Source organism: Erythranthe guttata, chromosome 11 (assembly GCF_056151865.1).
Source record: "Erythranthe guttata isolate IM_541 chromosome 11, IM_541, whole genome shotgun sequence".
NCBI classification, from domain to species: domain Eukaryota; kingdom Viridiplantae; phylum Streptophyta; class Magnoliopsida; order Lamiales; family Phrymaceae; genus Erythranthe; species Erythranthe guttata.
This window is the reverse complement of record NC_142543.1, coordinates 14,667,676-14,689,600: the sequence shown is the minus strand read 5'-3', so window position 1 is coordinate 14,689,600 and position 21,925 is coordinate 14,667,676. Positions and strand designations below refer to the sequence as shown.

The 21,925-nt window shown below is 35.9% G+C and overlaps 3 protein-coding genes across 3 annotated transcripts; 2 read left to right on the top strand and 1 right to left on the bottom strand.

Annotated features, from left to right (window-relative positions):
- Nucleotides 1–808: 808 nt before the first annotated feature.
- LOC105956284 (chlorophyll a-b binding protein 40, chloroplastic) lies at nt 809–1,863 on the bottom strand. Its single transcript, XM_012980128.2, has one exon. It carries the CDS (start codon nt 1,699–1,701, stop codon nt 907–909), a length of 795 nt encoding a protein of 264 aa, XP_012835582.1. The 5' UTR covers nt 1,702–1,863; the 3' UTR covers nt 809–906.
- Nucleotides 1,864–4,774: 2,911 nt separating this feature from the next.
- On the top strand, nt 4,775–7,064 carry LOC105953518 (uncharacterized). The gene is made up of 2 exons (XM_012977188.2): nt 4,775–5,918; nt 6,028–7,064. The coding sequence occupies exons 1-2, from the start codon at nt 4,775–4,777 to the stop codon at nt 7,062–7,064; spliced, it is 2,181 nt and encodes a 726-aa protein (XP_012832642.2).
- A 10,492-nt stretch (nt 7,065–17,556) lies between these two features.
- On the top strand, nt 17,557–18,350 carry LOC105953534 (chlorophyll a-b binding protein 3C, chloroplastic-like). Its single transcript, XM_012977208.1, has one exon. The coding sequence runs from the start codon at nt 17,572–17,574 to the stop codon at nt 18,271–18,273; it is 702 nt and encodes a 233-aa protein (XP_012832662.1). The 5' UTR covers nt 17,557–17,571; the 3' UTR covers nt 18,274–18,350.
- The last annotated feature ends 3,575 nt before the right edge of the window (nt 18,351–21,925 follow it).

Below are 21,925 nucleotides of genomic sequence, written 5' to 3'. Positions count from 1 at the left end.
TATTACTTGCATATTGCATTCAGAAGAAAGCAAATATGCTGTTGATTCAATGCCCTTGCTAAAATATAATGTAATCAATAAAAACAAGGGTAAATTACAACCACACCATTTGAGGTATGCTTAAATAACTTTAATGTCTCTATGGTATCGATAATTACACTCATCCCATGAAACGTAGTTAGAAACTCTGATGGGATAATGCATTGGATACATTATTCCGACAGAGTTTTAACGGACTATTACTGTTAGCCAGTGGTGGAGACAGCATAGAGATATGGGGTGACATGGCTGCCCCAACATTTCTTAAATCACTCATAGCTCTTTGTTGTCTCCACCACATCCTGAAACCAATAGTCCGTTACGACTCTATCGCAATAACGTATCCAATACATTATCTCATTAGAGTTTCTAACTATGTTTCAGGGGGTGAGTGTAATTACCGATACCACAGGGACCTTAAAGTTATTTAAGCATACCTCAGGGGTGTGGGTGTAATTTACCCTAAAAACAAAAAAAAACAAAAAAAAATAAAATATAAAAAGATACATATATTCATATATTTTATATATATTGGCATTATTAGATTTTCTTATGGTACATTGATTTTTTTAACAGAAAAATAAAAAATTCTGTCTTGTGACCCAATTTCAGGCAATTGTCAAATATTACATCGATATTCGTCAATTCATTCGAAACAAACAACCAGCAGTTTGTATCTATTTATGATTGCTTCGCTGTACTTAATTTTACTTGATGATGCATCCGTTTCCAATTTTACTATTCTCATTCAAGAAAAAAATGTCCCATATAAATAAATAGCATTATATATATTATATAATATTCGAATAATTCACAATAACTTTACATCATCCTTAATTCATTACATTACACTCTAGTACGTGAACTTCACTTTCCGGGTACGAAGTTTGTGGCAAAGGCCCAAGCGTTGTTGCCAACGGGGTCCGCAAGGTGATCGGCAAGGTTCTCCAACGGGCCCTTTCCGGTAACAATAGCCTGAACAAAGAATCCGAACATTGAGAACATTGCAAGCCTACCATTCTTTAGCTCCTTAACCTTTAGCTCAGCAAAAGCTTCCGGATCCTCAGCGAGCCCCAACGGGTCGAAGCTACCACCCGGGTAAAGTGGGTCCACCACGTCACCGAGGGGCCCACCGGCAATTCTGTAGCCCTCAACAGCTCCCATCAAAAGAACTTGGAAACCCCAAATGGCCAATATGCTCTGTGCATGGACCAAGCTTGGGTTGCCCAAGTAGTCGAGCCCGCCCTCGCTGAAGATTTGGGATCCGGCCTTGAACCAGACGGCCTCACCGAACTTGACCCCGTTGCGGGCCAATAGTTCGGGGAAGACGCAACCAAGAGCACCAAGCATGGCCCACCTAGAGTGGATTACTTCGAGTTCACGATTCTTGGAGAATGTTTCGGGATCAGCTGAAAGCCCAGCGGTGTCCCAGCCGTAGTCCCCGGGGAATTCGCCGGTGAGGTAGCTAGGGGCCTCCCCGGAGAATGGGCCCAAGTATTTGACACGGTCAGGGCCGTACCATGGGCTGCCCGATGAGGCGGGCTTGGGCTTGGCGGCGGTCTTTCTCATTGAAATCCTGCCATTGCCGGTGATTTCGGGGGTGGACTTGACAGCCTGTCCGGCGAAAGAGGGGGAAGACAATGCCATTGAAGAGGCAGCCATTGTTGTATTATTGAAACTGAATTGACTATTTTGCAAAAGTAGATTGTTTGTTGGATTGATTTCTAAGGCATGCAGGTGAAGGTATTTATATGAATAGGTGGTGGATATGTTATGAATATCATTATCTAGACTGGTGGCATATTTGGGAATGTTGACGTGGCATGTCCATTTGGCATGCCCTATGACCACTAATCCTATGTAAGAATCTCAGGAGAGGTGTGATGTGTTGTTTTGGCCAATGAGATTTTGCCAAGTGTCCGGCTGGAGATTAATGTATGAAACAGAGATGCTTGGATGAGGATCGGAGATCTAATGTGGATATCTGGAGATCTTGATTTTGAAGCATTGCCACATGCACACGATATTGAGTTGGGGGAAACCGAAATAAAACTAGAAAAATGAAGAATGAAGAAATGACAAACAACATAAAGTGCACTGGCTTGATCATGAATCTACTGCAGAGTAATTAGTGTAATTGTTTATTTTCATTAGGGAAATTAATTATAATATTTTCATATCATACTCTAAACACGGTCATGGGCCGATTCGGGCCGGTTACTCCGGTTCGCGGTTCACTTTTTCCGGAATCGGAACCGGCCTGTACTACACACAGTTCAGCGGGCCGGTCAGTCAGTTTATTCTGGTTCCCGGCCTATCTGGGCCGATTCGGAAATTTATATATATATATACATATATATATATATATATATATATATATATATATATATATATATATATATATATATATATATATATTTTTTTGAAAATACTTGATAGATAAATAAATTAAAAGAAGGGGTAATGGCAAATAGGCCCATGACAAGGGCACTTAATTAAAAGAGGGACATCCAACTTTTTTGTCTTCCAAATAAATCCAGCCCATTCAAACTTATTTGCAAATAAAGAAAATACTTTTATATATACCAAAATTATCCCCAATTCAATGAAACCCAATTTAACTCCAATTTCATGATTTACACCCCAATTTAGCCCAATTTCTTCAATTAACCCATTTTAACCCTAATTTCAATTTTGACCCGCCACCACCGAAGACCGCCGGTCGCCGCCGTTGACCGGCGTTGACTTTTTTTTTTTTTTTTTTTTTTGAAATTTTTATTTTCCTGAATTTTTTTTCCGGCCGGTCAACTGCCGTTGACCGCCAAGTCTCCGGCGTTGACTTTTTATTTTTTATTTTTTATATAATTTTGGTTTTTCTTAAAAAAAAATATTTTAATTAATATTACTGTCTTGGCTGCTAAATTACTGTCTCCGGCAGTTATTTAACTGTCGGAGACAGTAATTTAATTGTTAATTGACTCTTTTGTTTTTTTTTTCTTCAAAAATATTTTAATTAATATTACTGTATTCATTGCTAAATTACTGTCTCCAGCAGTTATTTAATTGTCGGAGAAAGTAATGAACTGTTAATTGACTTTTTTTTTTTTCCTTAAAAAAATTATTTTAATTAATATTACTGCCTTGGATGTTAAATTACTGTCTCCAACAGTAATTTAACTGTCTTAGACAATAATATTAATAATATTACAGTTCGGAAAAATAATATTCATAATATTACTGTCCCAAACAGTAATATTACTGTCCGAGATAGTAATTTAGTAGGCAAGACAGTAATATTACTGTCCCAAACTGTAATATTCATAATATTTTTTTTCTAAGAAAAACAATTCACAAAAAAAAAAAAAAAAAAAGTCAAAGCCGGAGACCGGCGGTCAACGGTGGTTGACCGACCGGAAAAAAAAAAGTTTCAAAAAAAAAAAAAAAAAAAAACAAAGTCAACGTCGGAATCTGGCCGGAAATAAAACATTTCAGAAAAAAAATTATTTTCTGAAAAAAAAAAGTTTTGGGGGTTAATGTGATATATTTGTTTAAATTCGGGGTCAATGGGTAATATTAAGGAAGTTAGAGTATAATGGGTGGAATTGATAAGAATTATATTATTGAGGGTATTTTAGACTAAAGACATGGGGATGAGCTTAATTGAAAACTGTTTTTTTTGTGGACCAAAATGCATTTAAGTCCCATGTGATGGGCCTTTTTGCCATTTGCCCTTAAAAGAATTACTTTTAAATATGAAAAAAAAAGAAAATAAATAAAAGGGAAAATGAGGGAAAACCCCCCCATTAGGGAAAATTACCTAGCCCAGGTCCAATTTGTATTTGGGCTATTGTATAAAAGTCCATATATTTTTTCATCAATTGCTTGACCCCCCTTACGGATGTTTTCTCCCTATTCTGCCCTTATTGTAAATATAATACCCAAACAACGTATCAATCAGAATTGGCGTGAAATCTGTGATTGTACCTCCGTATATCTCGCCCTACGTGATTAGTGCCAACTGCATAATCATAAACCGTTCTGTTTATATCATTATAACTAATCTTCACAGTCAAAAATCTTCGTCATAAATTCTTCGACACAGGCGATACATGTGAAGATTACAGAGTGTGGAATAAAATTTAACGACGAGAGATTGTTTAAAAGAAGGTATGATATTAGTACTAAATCGGCTTATCAGATGAGATGGGGGTTTGTATATACAGTTTCGTTTTGGAATTGGAATTTCAAGTTACTGTATTTGATTGGGTTGATTGCATAGTTTAATTAGTCAGTTCATAATTACAATGGGACTTACGGTGGTCATCCAGACGGGGGTGATTTATTGCTGTTAGGATTAGAAGTGATTTTAAAATAGGTGGTTGTTTTTTGGCAGTTTGCTATGTTTATAGCTCTGTGTCACAGTCGTTAATGTAGTGTGCTATGTCTGTATGTTTTCTCTGGTGTGATAAATAACACTGATCAATTTAATTTTAATAAAATATATTATGCGCGACGAACGTAGTAATCTAACTTACAAATTACATTATTATGAATTCATACAAAAAGAACAATTAAATTGTTCATATAGAATGAAATTTGGTATGTTTATAGCTTCTGTGTCACAGTTGTTAATGTAGTGTGCTATGTTTTTATATTTTCTATGGTGTGATATTTGCTTATGATGAGTTTCCACTTTTCACATTTTTTTTATTTTGTCTCCTCATGCAGTAATCAAATGGCGATTAGTGTGATGCTGATGCTAAACTATGCGGGTGTGAAAGCATTGAAGCGTTTCACAGTTGGTATGCGGTATGAAGCATTGTCTGGCTTTATTTGTTCGAAATGGAGCGGTTTGAGTGCCGATAATCTGTACTTGACGTACAATTTGCCTATGTTTGGTGATTGCATTCTCGGAGATGATGAAGATGTATTGTCAATGTTTGCCATGGTACAACAGTTAACTTTGCAGAATATTGTTGTTAACGTGAAGGAAAAGGAGAAGCGTGCTGAATTGGGAAATAGGGGAAGGTCGTTGGCGTACGTTGATAACGATTTTCAGGTTCAAAATGCCCTAGTTGGGAGTTTATCTGCGTATGCACCATCTGCATTATTGGTTGAGAATGATGGTTTATGTGAAGAACGAATCATGGGTGTGCCATCGAATGGTAAGCAACTATTGAGCCACAATTGGCTTTTTTTTATTAGGGATGTGGGACAGGTTTTTAAAGGGGGCGTTGTTGAGTTTAGGAAAGCATTGTGCAAATTTTCTGTTGAATCTGGTTTTGAGTTTAACTACGTGAAAAATGAGTCATATCGAGTCACGGCACAGTGCAAGTACAGAGACTCGAAGAAATGCATGTGGAGAATACATGCATCGATTGAGAAGTGCAACAAATTTTGTTATATTAGGAAATATCATAAGTATCACACATGTGGCATGACATTTGGAACTTGCAGTAGAAGAAGGATCACGTCCGATATTATTGCAGAGCTTATTGTGGATGATATTCGAGCTATGCCTACAACGACCCCTAAAGATGTAATTCACCAAGCTAAAGATAAATATGGTATTGATATTAGTTACTTTGTTGCATGGAGGGCTGTAGATGCGGGCAGGGAGGTTGTGTATGGTGATCAAACCACATCGTACTCATTCCTTCCATCATATTTTCAAGAAATGCGAAAGACTAATCCGGGTAGTATTTTCCATTTAGATGTTGATGAATTTTCCAACAATTTTGTGCGGTGTTTTTTCGCTTTCGCTGGATGTTTGAGTGGTTTCAAATCATGTCGTCCCGTTGTATGTGTTGATGGTACTTTTTTGAAGGGAAAACACAAGGGTATATTGCTCAGCGCCGTTGCGAAAGATGGCAATGATGGTAATGTTTTGACGTAGTTACATATTTTTTTTTGGAATTGTATTAGTCAATCATAATGCATGTTTAAATTATTAGCAACTAGATTATTGACGTAATGTTTAATATGCAGGTTTATTCCCGTTTGCATTTGCTATTGTGAATGAAGAAACAAATGCTAATTGGGCATGGTTCTTGGAACATTTGAGAGACTCAGTAGGTACGGAGCGTGTACTAACATTTATATCTGACAGGTGCCATGGCATTGTTGAGGGGGTGAAGAACATTTTTCCAGGCTCTCGTCATGCATTTTGTGTAATTCACTTGAAGAGGAATTTGAAGAACCATTTTAGGGGTGTTGGTGCCAACCTTCGGAAAGCAATTGTACTTCAGTTCGATTCTTGTGTTTATGCTGCATCGAAGGAAGAATTTGAGGTTGCAATGGGTGACTTAAGATCCAATGGAGCGGAAAGAATTTTCAATTTCTTAGCTGACCTTCCTTATGAGAATTGGGCGCATTCGTATTTTGAGGCTGGTAGATATGGTCAGACCACGTCAAATGCTGTTGAGTCATGGAATGCCCAAATTCGAAGGTATAGACATCTTCCCATCACCAATTTCATTGATGCAATTCGGAGTTTGTTAATGGTGCAGATGTGTATAAGGCACGAGGAGGGTGACACGTGGACAACTGCTATATGCCCGAATCTTGAAACAATTGTTGATAGTTTTGTGAATGAGGGTAGACCATTGACGGTTAAAAAGGCGTCTGAATTTGTGTATGAGGTGTACTCGGTGCCGAATGCTGTTGTAGATGTGCAGGCAAGAACATGCTCGTGCAGATGGTGGCAAATCAATGGATATCCTTGCGTACATGCTGCAGCTGTGTTGTTTTTGTACAGAAATGATGGTTATGAGCACATTGATGAGTACTTCCACGTGTCGATGTTCAAGAGTACATATGCTATGTTAATACAGCCTTTTGGTAAAGTGGTAGTTGACAATCAACAAAAATTGGTGGGTCCCCCAGATTATCATACAAGACGTGGTAGGCCAAGAGTGAAAAGAATTCCTTCTAGGGGAGAGCATATTGCTCGGAAGATGAAGTGTGGTCGTTGCAATGAATATGGACACCATAATAAGAAGACGTGCACAAAGCGGATAGGATGAATTTTTATGTAGGAAGATGATTGTATGCAAATGGTTATTTTTCCTTTGTTTATTTGCATTTGTTGAACTATTCTGTTTTGTTTGTGGACATTTTTCCGCACATGTTCTGTTGAACTATGTTTTTATATCAATGCACATGTTCTGTTGAACTATGTTTTTATATCAATTGCTATGTTTTATACGATCGTTGACTGTTTTTTAAATGGGGTTTTGCATTATATATTAATTTTACTACGAATATGCAGTTTACTGAAACGTAATAAGTTTATAACAACAGAGGCAGTTTACTGTAACTTCTTAGTTCACTGTAAGTTGTACGATGATTTGTACAGTATTGGGTTACTATAAAATTATTCTTACTTTAATGTAATTTGTTTACTATATTGTATAATTGTGGCATAGTTGACTCATGGTTTACAGTTCACTGTAAATGGTTTACTGTAATGTATAATGTAAATAGTTTACTATAATGTAAATAGTCAGTTTACTTGACTCAGTGATTATAGTTCACTGTAAATGGTTTACTATATTGTATAAAAATGCATAGTTGACTCACTATATATGGTACACTGCACTATATACACTGCATTGTGTTTTTTATGAACTGTACTGTACAATTTAGCTAGTTCACTATAAATAGTGAACTAAAGTTTACTATAGTTTTATATGAACAATAGTATAGATTGTTAACATAGTTGACTCACTTTTTAAGCCCCCGATGCTGGTAAAACAGTTTTACTAGTAACAAAAGAAGACATAGATACGAAAGATAAAACAAGTTGGATGCAATATAGTAACCAATGTGCATAATCCAGAACATAAAACAGTAAAAATAAAAAGAAGTATAACTGGTTGTGCAAAAAACTAATAATCCGAACAAAAGAGATATGTTTGGAGATATTACAAAACTAGGGTGTCACTAGCTACATCTTATTAGTTTTGAAGCGTTTATTTCTGTAATCCTTCCCATTTCCCAGTTGCAAGAACAGTTCCACCAATTCACGACGCATGTTACCTATTTCCATTGTTGCAGTTTGTGATGGTATTGGCTGTTGCGTGAAATATTTCTTGATGATGTACAACACCACTATACCACAATCATTGGTTCCACACGCTTGCTGGGGAGCGTCTTCCATCGTTTGAATATCTTCGTCATTTGGTATATCAAGATCATATTTTGCAGCAGTTTTTTCAACGAATTCCTTCTGAAAAAAGAAGTTAGGATTCATATAAGATTTGTATAATTTGTAGTATGATTTCAGTACATCAATTGAATTATTCAGATGTTTATTACCATATCTTCCGCGTCCTGGAGGTATGCATCCTTGTGACCCTTTCGTGGTTGCAGGGAGTTGTAAAATCTCCAATCACACAGTAGTTTGTCAAACACAAGAAGTGTCCAGTGGTCTATTTTTTTAATTTTATTGCCCTTGGAATGTAGTGGAAAAATTAGGTAGCGATGTGCGCACAGGTGCACAGGTGGCACAAATGTCTTATCACCGGAACTCCTCAGACAGTACTGCAATTTGATTTGGGGAAATATTATTATAAAATTATCAATTTTTTTTACAACAACGAGGAAAAGATTTTTGAATTACCAATAACATGGAAGGGAGTACGATGCTCGTTCCTTTCATATCTTCAGATTGGGCAATGTCGAACAACCCATTTGACTGGTCCATGCTAAGCTTCATGCAGTAACAATCGATGAACTGGGCTCACAAATATATATATAGAGATATATATACCAGTTACGCACATTATAATCAGTTGAAAAATGTTAATGTGATTTACTATGAAGTTATGCTTACAGAGCTCCATATTGATTTGTTCTCGATGAGCGCAAAGAGGTCGTTTGAAAGTACGGATTGGTTGCTATCTGGTGGCCTCCAAATAATTGTGCTGCGTGTGGTGACAGTTGTAAGAAATTGATATGTAACTAAAAAACATAACATAGATTACTAAAAGTGTGAATAGAACGCTATATGAATCGTGCACCGACAATCATCAAATAAATTGAACTTTTGAGAAATTTAAACGTTTACTTACTCGACTTGTCCCCTTTGAGATGCGAGTGAATTGATAGTTTCCTTATCCTCATCCGAAAGGTTCTTGTAAGTGGTGTATTTCTTGTAGCTGTTCCTTGGTTTTGGGATTGTTTTGAGTGTGGAAGGGGTTACATGTTGCTTTTTTGATCTCGTTCTGTTGGCAACTACGGAGTTAGGCCCCCTCATTGGCTTTTTTGAACTCGGACCAGCTTCTTCGAAATCATCATCGGACTCATCGAGCACTGGAATTGTCTTGGTACAGTTGTCGAGGGCTGTGGTGAGCTCTTTAATTGTGTGCTCCTGTTCCGTAATTTTCCTTTTTGCCACCAATTCCTGTTTTTGCATCACCTGGACAGTTGCTTGTAGCTCCATTATTGTGAGATCTGCTACGGGCATGTTGGTGAGCGTTATATCATCGGAGTTTTGCTGAGTTGGGGTTAACAGCTCGAAGGACGGTGTATCGTCTCTGCTTGGCGGGATGTTGTTGATTGCAGGCCCGGAAGTAGTCTGTTTTCGGAGTTTTGATATTTCTTCTTCAAGGTTGGTGTTGGCTGATTGAAGGGATTCATTGCAAGTCTTTAGCACGGTTAATTCAGCTTGCAGCTCTTGTGTAGTAGCATTATTCATCAACAATCGTTCATTATCAGCTTTAACCTTCACGAGCTCAGTTTGGAGGTCCAAATTGCGTTGGCGTTCATTTTGCAGATTAAGATACGCTTCATTCAGTTGGAATGTAAGTCTACGATCCAATTCATGTTGACTCTTGGCTTTCAATGATGATAATCGGTCAACATGAAAATCAGGATTGTTAGACGCCGCTTGGATATTTGAAACCTTGGTTCGTAACTCATCTGCTTCAGATTTGGACGACTGTAGAGCGTCTTTTAGATCTTTTATTTCAGTTTCGTATTGACGTACGGTTGCTTCCAAAATTGCTAGTCTGGTCTGCATATTGGGCTCTGAACCACATCCCCGTGCATTTAAGTCATGGATCTCGGGATTATGGTCAACTGGGTCGTGCGGCGGAGAATCATCTGCATTTCCATGGGCATCACCAATATCTGGAGAACCCCCATCTGTGTCACTGTTTGTAGTGTCATGGTCGCTGTCTTCTGAAACACTGTCTTCTACAACATCATCACTGTTGGATGTGCATTGGGTCTCTGTGGATTCATACCAATTGAGTACGGCTTTTTCTTTGGATGAAGGTTCCAATGGTGTGATATGAACATCTTTTCTGGGAATGTCCATTATTGCAATATTTCGTAGCGACTCCGACAATGCATGTAGATTCCATCGCTGAAATCTTGGGAATGCGCATTCTCTCGCGGGGCTTACAATGTTCGTTCTTTCGCAAAACCAAAACTGGGTATAATTTTAGAGCATTTGTTAGCACACAGTTCAATGTAGATAGATTATATTGTACTACGCAGACATAGTTAACTAAATATTACTCAGTAGGTGACGTAGGTATAATGCGTGTATGAAACAAAAGAGGAAAAACTTACCAATAGTAATGCTCTGCAACCCTTTACATCGATTGCTTTGTCTTTGCGTACGCTGCTCATGAAGAACTCTGTTATAGCTTTCCCCCAGTTGTATTGACTCATCATATCTATATCTTCGCAATACTTAAATGTCCACCACCCCACGAGAGATCCACTAGTTACGAAGAAGAAGTTGGTGACCAAATACAAAATTATTAGTCTTACAACATCTTCAACACTCTCTTGGTCCTCATTACCAATGCACTTCATCAACTCTGGTTTGAGATATTTCCGTTTCAGTTTCACGTGGTCGCGGAATTTACGCTGTGCCAGGCCTTCACGAGGTTTGCTAGATTTGTTGGTGTTGATTTCAATGTGACCAGGGTTTATGCCAAATATCAACTGGCATTCCTCTGGGCTAATGGTTATCTCTTCCCCCCCAATAATGAATTTGTCTTTTTCCTTGTCAAACGCCAAAAGTAACTGTGCAGTCCCAATCTGTGTGCACTTGACAAACTTGGCATCGACCTTCTTATCTGCAAATTGCATTACAAAGTAGTAGAATGGCGTTTTTTTGAGGCATCGGATATGGGCTGGCCTTAGAGATATGCCATTGAAGAAAGTGATGGTTGAGGTGAGGGTCGATCTGTACTGCTTTATATACCCCAATTCTTCTCTTTGTTCTTTAATCACCTGCTTTGTTTGCACTGCATTAGAAAACATGCACACATCAGTATACAAACAACAATGTAGTCAACTAGATACACTTAAATGAAGTATACAATACAAATAAATCCATGTTGTAGCACACTGTCAAATTTCAGATATTGGAGTAAACTGTAACGCAGTAAACTATAATGTAGTAAACTCTAATGCAGTGAACTGTAATGTAGTGAACTGTAATGTAGTGAACTGTAATGTAGTGAACCGTAATGTAGTGAACTATAATGCAGTGAACTTTAATGCAGTGAACTCTAATGCAGTGAACTGTAATGTAGTGAACTGTAATGTAGTGAACTGTAATGTAGTTTACTATGATTTTGTTTACTATGATTTTGTTTGCCAGTTTGCTTTCCAAGCAATTTTCACAGAACAGGTTTGGTAGTACACTCAGTGCCATTTTTTTAGAAACTGTAAATTCAAATGAACAACAATAACACAAAACAGAATGTAGTGAACAAGATTGTATACACTAATTAGTGAGCATATCCTAATACACAGCATAATGTAATAAACAATATGGATTAAACTAAGTTTCAATAAAACCGTGTTTATTGTACACTGTCAAATTTCAGTGAATACAGTAAACTATAATGTAAACTGTATGTAGTAAATTAAGTTGTGGACACAACTTATTAGACATCAAAATACAGTGAACTATATATAATGAACTAAGTTTACAATGCAAGTTGACTCTAAGTTTACTAAGCAGTTGACAGTTAATCATGTATCATAGTGGACTAACATACAAAGAATACAAGTGGACTAGATATCAAATTGACTTAATGAGTTGACCCTGAGTTTCTGCAGTAGTAAACTATTAAACAATTGTCATATGAATGGTGTGCTCAGACAAACTATATTTCATTGCAAATGTCTGCTGTAGATCAACACATTTTTTTGTACAATGCATACATATAATTGTAATCAACTTCACAGTTCAACTACAACACCACCCACACTGTTTTTAGATTCATAATTATGCAGTTAACTACAATGCCCAAAAAAACATAGTTCAATTGGAAACCAATTTGCATAAATTATTACCAGCGTTTAGATGCAGTAAGTCAACTGTCATTTTGCTATGTGGCGTTCCTGGGAAAAGAAATAAAACATAGATTAATTCTTTTGTACAAGTATTTAAATCAAGTGAACTATCAGTATGGACGATTTGTTAATACCTCTATTAGTGTTCTTCTTTCCCATTCGTTTCTTCGATTTTGGTTTCACTGTAATCAATAAAAATTTGTTTCAGTGGCCCATGTATGAAACATAGCAAAAGTAATCAAAATTGCTATGAAATTTACAACAAATCGAAGTGAAATTGATTGTCTATTCCAGACTTACCTTTGCATACGGTTTCTGTAGAAGTCTTCGATTTGCCCTCCGGAGTCGCTGATAATGGTGTCAGGAAGAGGAATTGTGGGGTAAATGCACAAAATTAGGTCAATAAAAAGTCGACGATAGAGATGGGTATATAGCAAACTACCTTTCTTCTTCTTCCCGCTCTTCACCATTGCTTGTCAACCTGTGTTGCTGGACGAATTGCACAATAAAATGGAGTTCTGGGTTTTTTTTTCCTGTGAAAATATAGCAAACTAGGGCAATTTTTGAAGGGGGAAAATATGCGGTGTATATATTGTAGTTTGTTTTTCGGCGAATTTATCGGCATAAATGTAGCAGACGAACGGAAATTGGGGTGAAATTATGTTGAAGAAGATGGTTTATGATATGCAGTATTTGGGGTAAACGGGAGGGGGGTCTATGCTATTACAAATTATAGGGGTATTTCAGTAATTGACATTTCTGAGGGGGTTTGACCCATTAAAAATATTGTAAGGTGGTTAGTCCTAATATTTTTTCTAATGAGGGGGTTATATCTTATTAACCCTAAATAAAATAACTTGAACTTAATTTTATAGGAAAAAATAGGGTGTGAGGGTATTTACCGGAAAAAATAGAGGGAAAAAATTCAAAAAGAGCAAATAACGGCCGGTTCAACTTTTATTTACTATTATTATTTTTTTTTAATTTCGGGTGAACTGCCGGGCCAGCCTTGCGGTTCACGGTTCACCTAATTCTAGAACCGGGCCCGGCCCGAGGGACACGGGCCAGTTCACGGTTCCGGGACCGGTTCACCGGTCAACATGCCGGTCCGATTTGTCAACGGGCCAGTTCGGACCGGTTCCGGGCCGAAAACCGGCCCATGGCCGTGTCTATGATACTTTCTCCTTCCCTCAATAATTGTCACTTTTGTTATTTTTTTATGTTTCAAATTATTTGTCATTTTACCATTCCAATAAATCATTAATTGTAATTTTTTTTCAATTTTAACCTTTCTCACTAGGGATGGCAATGGGTACGGGTTTGGCGGGCCTTGGACCCGGAACCGACTCGTTTGGGGCGGGTTTGGGTCAGCTAAATGGTTCTGGGTCGGGTAATGGGTTTAAGTTTCTAGAACCGGATGGTTCTGGGTCGGGTTACGGGTCTTATCGGAACCGACCCAGACCCGACCCGTATATATATATATATATATATATATATATATATATATATATATATATATATATATATATATATATATATCAAACTATCAATTTCCATTTTGTTTATTCTCATTTACCGATTTTCACTGTTTTATTTTTCGAATCCCATTTCTCGTGAGTAATATTTATCGCTAATTGTCTTGCATTTTGAATTTTACTTATTATCGAAGTTAAATATAATAAATTGTAATTTTATTGTTCATGTTATATCACTTGTAGAGATTTTTTAAAATATTGTATTTTAGTATTGAGATTATTTCATAAAAATATACAAGCAAAATGTTATGAAAGTTAAAAAAAATATTAAACTTTTTGTATGTTAATGGGTCTATCGGGTCTGGCGGGTCAGAACCGTTTAGTTAGGGTCTGGGTTGGGGCGGGTCTGGGTCTAAGCAAAAGCGGGTTGGGGCGGGTCTTGGGTTTATATATTTTTCGTGGGTCGGGTCTTGGGTTTAGGCAAACCCGGCCCAGAACCGACCAGTTGCCATCCCTATTTCTCACTCATAATTAATTGAACTATAATTAGTTAAAAATCAATTAGTGGCATGGAGATTTTAGTGATTTGCTATACTTTTTGTTACTATCTATGTATATTTATTGATTTTCTTAATACGTGCGAAACTAACAAAAGTATAAATATTTAATAACAATTCTTTCTTACGGCTGATTCTTTTCGGATTGATTTTTTTTTTTCGCTAACCGTTTTTTTTCCATTGTGTACCAATAGGCAAAATCATATTGTATTTGTCTCTAATAAATTTGAAGCTCAACTTGTATGATATTTTCATCTTATATTTGAAGTGCATATTGTATGATATTTTCATCTTATATGATCCTAAACAACGAGAGACGTACGAATGAGTTTAAAGAGACAAAAAAAAGAACTTGCAACTTTTGAAATATTTTTTTAAACTCTTTTGCTGAGGGAAAAATCTCGTATTTATAAAAAATAATCAGTGTCTTAAAAATCGGTCGAGGTGGCCAATTAATCGGTCTCGGAGACAGAGGCGATCTAAAACCTATATGATTTTAGTGCAAAGGTTTGAAAATCGATATTTTGCCCGCGAGGCGGGTTGATGCAGTCAAACCTTGGAGGCGGGTCAAACTTTGTTGCAAAAAACCACTCAGAAATCGTTTTTTTTAATCAAAAAAAAAGTTGAGCTTTTAATAAATAACATTGAATTATATTTTATTTATTTATTTTGTCTATGTTAATTTTTGTTTTTAAAGGACGTAATGATATAAGTTTGCAACGTTCAAGCATAATTTTGGATGCACAAGATTTTCATTTTATTTTTATTTTTAAAGTATTTTATTATATTATGATCTTATTATTATTAAAATTTTATTATGTGATAATATCTCAAATTTTATTATATGATATATAAATGATGGGGATAAAATCATGTTTAAATATATTTTTATACATTTGGAGTATTTATAAATAATATCTCAAATTATATTACATTAAATTTGAAAAACAAATTTATTTCCAATTTATCGTCGACGCACCGATTAATAAAAGTTGTTTTGGATTTATCTTAAAAATGTGAAATAAATTTGGGACCACTGTAACTGCACTTGTATGATGAGGGAATTTTGTCAAATTTTTCATTTTTTTTTTATGGCTGATTCTTTTCGGGTTTTTTTTTCCTTCTCTATTAGCGTTATGTGATGTCCTATAAGGCTCTCATACATAACATACCTCGATCTAGTAGTAAAAACAAAATCATTTTGTATTTGTCTCTAATAACTTTGACGCTCAACTTTGTCGAGAAAAGTACGTATTGTATGGTATTTCATCTTATGCGATCCTAAACAACGAGAGAACTATGTATGAGTAAAAAAACATTAACCTTCTAAATTTCAAAATAACTTTTTAAGAACTCTTTTGTTAAGGGAAAAATCTCGTTATTTTTTTTAGAAATAATATAAGGGCACGACAACAACTTCAATATTGTTGAGGTATTTCGGCAATTTTCTTCTTTCCATGGACAAAAATGATATTTCGTAATTTCCATTAAAGTTTGTTAAACATTATTAGTTTTAGGGGTAAACTTAAAACTTTCAAACAAAAAGGAGGATTTTGTAATTTATATATACTTGTAGTATTTTTTTTTCCATTTCTTTGTTTAGGAGTAAAAATTTAGACTTTTCATTTTTCTTTGCTCATTACCTGTAAATTGTATTGTATAAGTCCAAATGTTGCAGTTAGAGGTTGTTGAATAGAAATCTCAGCCAAGATTTTATTGAGAGTAAAAAAATCTGAAGAGATGACAAATGATATGATCCAGCCATGCATCGAAGTTAATGCCGAGCTGACCAAAGTGCAGACTTTCATTGTGCATTATGATGAGATGGTCGTATCGAGGTTTGACTCATTGAGGCTTCGAGCTACAAAACACCCACATTCGTTTACGCTTCAATGGCTGTTAGATGGTGTGTTTTGCGATGTGGTGCCAAGATGTGTAAGTTTGCTACCGAAGGGAGAGATTGATTATGAGATCGATTTTGTTTGTACTCCTGATATTTGTCCGGATTCGAGGACGTATCCTTTTAAAGAGAGCGAGTATGATACGATCCTGTCAAGCTCGAAGAATAAGAATTGGAATATTTGTCCGGATTCGAGGACAAATCCTTTTAAAGAGGGGGAGTATGATACGATCCTAGCAAGCTCAAAGATGAAGAATTGGAAGACGCGAAAGCGTACGAGTTTAAAGACATTATTCGAGCTGTCCGTGGAGAGTAAAGGGTTGAATAAGAACATTGAAGAGTTGATGGTTTGGAATTGGAAGAAAAGAAAGAGAAGAATTCGTTGGACAAGTCGAATTCCATGCATCCGAGATTCTCGCCTATTCTGGCAGAGTTTACCATTCGAGTTATTACTCGCGCATCTAAAGTCCATTTGAGCTGATTCAAAATGATTCGGAAAGCTAACTGAAATATCTACAACTTTCATGTTTTGAGCGAAAGATATTCAAAGTGGAACAGTGTCGAAATTGAGCTTTAATTGCATGCACGTGCACAACCCAATGTCGCGAGTTAAGAAGGGTGATCGAGAAGTCGACTTGAAGATCAAGTTATCTAATTTATTTATGCACGTTTTTAATTTAGTATTTATTATGTTTTTATTATTTTTGAGTCTTTTATGGTTAGGATTTGCTTATTTACAAGTTTCCTTTTTATAGTTTAGGTAGGAGTCCTTTTCCTTGTAAAAAATGAGTCTTTTTATCACTTATAAATAGGTTGCCAATTTGGCTTATTTTAAGGGACGAATTTTGATGATTTAATTGAGAATATTCTCTTTGGTTCTTTAAGAACTCTTCGAACATATCGGTGGATTCCGTTTGTTCACCCCGACTTATCAATCGATCTTTCACAATCGATTGTGGCGTCTTCACATACCAAGGTTCTTGCAACGGGTCTCGTAACAAGTTCTACGGGGTTCGTATCAACAAATACAATAGAATCTTGAAAATCCAAGAAAAGAAGATATCACAAGATAAGATCAACCTCCGCCTAACTATAAATAACTACCATCACCAATACTTCACTTCCTCTTTCTACTCATAAGCACTCTAGCAACCAATTAATTAACACTTCCCTTCCATCAATGGCTGCTTCTTCAATGGCATTGTCTTCCCCCTCTTTCGCCGGATAGGCTGTCAAGTCCACCTCCGAAATCACCGGCAACGGCAGGATTTCAATGAGGAAGACCGACGCGAAGCCCAAGCCCGCCTCATCGGGCAGCCCATGGTACGGCCCAGACCGTGTTAAATACTTGGGCACATTCTCCGGCAAAGCCCTTAGCTACCTCACCGGCGAGTTCCCCGGTGACTACGGCTGGGACACCGCTGAGCTTTCAGCGGACCCCGAAACATTCTCCAAGAACCGTGAGCTCGAAGTAATCCACTCCAGGTGGGCCATGCTTGGTGCTCTTGGCTGCGTCTTCCCCGAGCTATTGGCCCGCAACGGTGTCAAGTTTGGTGAGGCCGTCTGGTTCAAGGCCGGATCTCAAATCTTCAGCGAGGGTGGGCTCGACTACTTGGGAAACCCAAGCTTAGTCCATGCACAGAGCATATTGGCCATTTGGGGTTTCCAAGTTCTTTTGATGGGAGCTGTTGAGGGCTACAGAATTGCCGGTGGGACCCTCGGTGACGTGGTGGACCCACTTTACCCGGGTGGTAGCTTCGACCCGTTGGGGCTCGCTGAGGATCCGGAAGCTTTTGCTGAGCTAAAGGTTAAGGAGCTAAAGAATGGTAGGCTTGCAATGTTCTCAATGTTCGGATTCTTTGTTCAGGCTATTGTTACCGGAAAGGGCCCGTTGGAGAACCTTGCCGATCACCTTGCGGACCCCGTTAACAACAACGCTTGGGCCTTTGCCACAAACTTCGTACCCGGAAAGTGAAGTTCACATACGAGAGTGTAATGTAATGAATTAAGGATGATGTAAAGTTATTGTGGATTATTGGAATATTATATATATAAGGCGTATTCAGATATAAGTCCCTGTTAACAAAATTAATTAGAACTATATGACAAATTCAACTAAATATTTGCTTCACATCCTTTATTAAATTCATTCTAAAAAACGCCCATTCACTCACAAATTCAAGATATGCATTAAGTAAAATTCAAAGTGCATTTATCATTTTATCATTTAATATCTTCGTTTTCCATCTAACATATTCTTTTTCGTTTTTCACTCTAGCATTTTTTACATTATTATAAACAACATAGTTTTTTTTTCCCTTATATTTAACATTTTATTGAAAATTACGAAAAATTTTTTTTTTTGTTTTTGTTAAATAGTAGAGTAGATTTTAAAAGTAATGTACTATCGTATATTATGGTGTACTATAGTATACTAATATTGAAAACTATGAATGTTTTTTAAACAAAATCGGTCGTAGTCATCTATAGACACCTGTAGTAGCCATAGTAATATGTAGTCACTTACTCTTAAAACCCTATCTCCCATCTTGAACCCTAGCCGCTACCAATTCATAGACACTCATAGTAATCCATAGATATTAGTAGTCGTACGCACTCATCCAATATGAAACCCTAGATCCTCCATCACCTCCACCTATGAAAATGGATCCCCGAAATCTACCCATAATCATCAAACCTTTCATTCTCTTTCTCTATGTCTCACTTTTCATCTTAATTAGCCTTCCTCTCCTCCAAACCCAACATCAAATTACGACAAAAAATTACCGTCGGCGTTGAAGAAAAATCACCACCGACGCAAGCGACCGAAACCGCCGCCGTCCCTAACGACCAAAGTCACCGTCGCTACCAGCGACCAAAAACCACAGCTGTCTGCCGCCCCACATCAAGTCCGATCTGAAAAAACTACTCCTACAACGAGTACCTCCAAGTCAGGACCACTACCGGAGAGAGAGAGAGATAGAGAGAGAGGTGGGGCCGATGAAAAAACAGAGAAGAGGCCACGGTGGGATGGGAAAAAAATTGAAAAAAAGAGAGAGAAGTCGATGGTGGGCGGCGGTTTAGAGAGAGAGAAATAGATAAATGACATAAGAAAATAAGGGTTTTTTTTATTAGGTATAGTATGGGTATTTTTGAGTTAAATAAAAATAAAAGGATGTGGGTCAAATTTTATTTTCAACTAAGAATTTAATTAAAATGTTCTATTTAAGGTTGTGTCTCACATCTAATTTTGTTTGATTTGAGGGGTGTCTCCAATATTAATCCTTTATATAATGCTATGAATTGATTGTAGGGGTGGGCATTCGGGTCAGGTCGGGTTATTCGGGTTATTCGGGTTTTTTGCAAAAAAAAAATTACCCGAACCCGACCCGAAATAACCGGGTACCCGGTTGCCGGGTACCCGGTTATCTCGGGTCGGGTTCGGGTCGGGTTCGGGTTTTGCTATTTTCCTCTTTTTTTTTTTTTTTTTTTTTTTAAGAAAAATAAACAGTAACTAATTTTATTTAAGATATACATATATATACAGACATATATATATATATATATATATATATATATATATATATATATATATATATATATATATATGTCTATGTTTGTATGTATATATGTATATCAGTGTATATGTATATCAGTACGATATGTATATCAGTACATAGACATATATATATATATATATATATATATATATATATATATATATATATATATAAAAAAAAAAATTCAACCGGGTACCCGATCGGGTACCCAGGTAGGATTTCTAATACCCGGACCCGACCCGGTTTGGGAGAACCGGGTACCCGAACCCGGAAAAAACCCGGTTACGTAAAAAATTACCCGATCCGGTCGGGTAATATCCGACCGGGTCGGGTTATACCCGAATAACCCGACCCGAATGCCCACCCCTAATTGATTGCATACCGTCCTTGCGATGGACTTTATAAAAAAACACCTGTATAAAAAAAATATCATATAGCCCTTGCGATGGACTTTATTTGGCGTACCGTCCCTTTATTCATATCTATTGACTATAATAAAACGACTAAACTATCCCTGAAAAAATAAAGCAAAAAACCCTACACCCAAAAATATATACACAAAAGCCAATTTCTTATGTTTATATTTTTGAATGTTTATTTTTATTTTATATCTTTTAATAAATTTTAATTTTTAGTTCCTTTAGTTGGACTTTTATGAAATAAAATATGTATTAAATATAAATAAATCTTAAAGATTTAAATTAATTATTTTATGTTATAAAACTTTATTTTGTATTGTTTTTAAATAATTATATAAGTAATTTAATTTTACCGGATTTTATAATATAATTATTTTTATTTTTATAAATATTATATATTTCTTTATTTTGTAATTATAAAAAAAAAAAAATATGAAAATTAACTCAAATATATTTAAGGGGCATTTAGCAATAAACCCCTCAAACCGCTAAGAAAGAGAGATAAACCCAACCCTAAATTCACCATTTGCAATACCCCTAGCTTTTTTGTACCTAACACACCCCTTATTTACCTAATGCATCAGTAATTACATGGATTGCATTTAACTTTTTTTTTTTTTTTTTTTTTTTTTTTTTTTTTTATTATTTTTATTATTTATTTTTTAATATTTTTTTAATATTTTTTTTGTTATTCTTTTTAAACAAAACAATTGAATTTTTAGTACGCCGAATATGACTATAGTTGAATATGACTAAAGTCTAATATGACTAGGGGTGAAAGTCGGATGGATCGGATCGGAATTAGCCTTTTCGGAAAATTTCCAAAAAAATTCGGAAGTACAAAATCAATTCCAATTCCAATTCTAGAAATTTCGGAATCTAAAAATTCATTCCAATTCCAAAAGGCCCGGAAATTTCGGAATTTCGGAAAAAAATCGGAAATCACATAAGCTTTAAAATTTCAAAACTTAGCCGAAAATTTCTATAATGTTCATAATTTTTCAAAAATAAGAAAATTCACGTCGATAAAAGTAAAACTAATAACTACTAAAATTCAGTTCAAAAAAATAAATAAAAATAAACACAACGTAATATCCAATAAAACTTCAAATAACAATTCATTATGTCAAAATCCAAAAACAAAACTTATAGGTGTATTTTTCGGAAAATAAGTATTATATAATATATATTATTTATAGGTGTATTTTTCGGAAAAAAAATCGGATTTTTTCGGAATTAATTTTGGAATTAAATCGGATCGGAAATCGGAAATTCCAAATTTATTTTATATAATTCCAATTCCAATCCAAAAAAATCGGAAAAATTCGAAAATCGGAATTTCGGAAGTCGGAATGAAAAAAGTTGTTCCAAAATCGGAACTTTTCGGATCGGAATCGGCGAAAATTGGAAATTCCGTTCCAACTTGCACCCCTAAATATGACTATATGTCACTACATCAACTGTAGTCATATTCTTTCTTTATATTGCCCTTTTTTACATTTTTAACTTAAAAATTTCGATTATATAGTGTAGTACAGTCATGTTTACCAATTAATATAAAAAATGAAGATCGCCTATTATTTACGAAAATAATCCAATCAACATCCACACAAAAAATGACAACTAATTTGAATCTTGTTACTGTAAG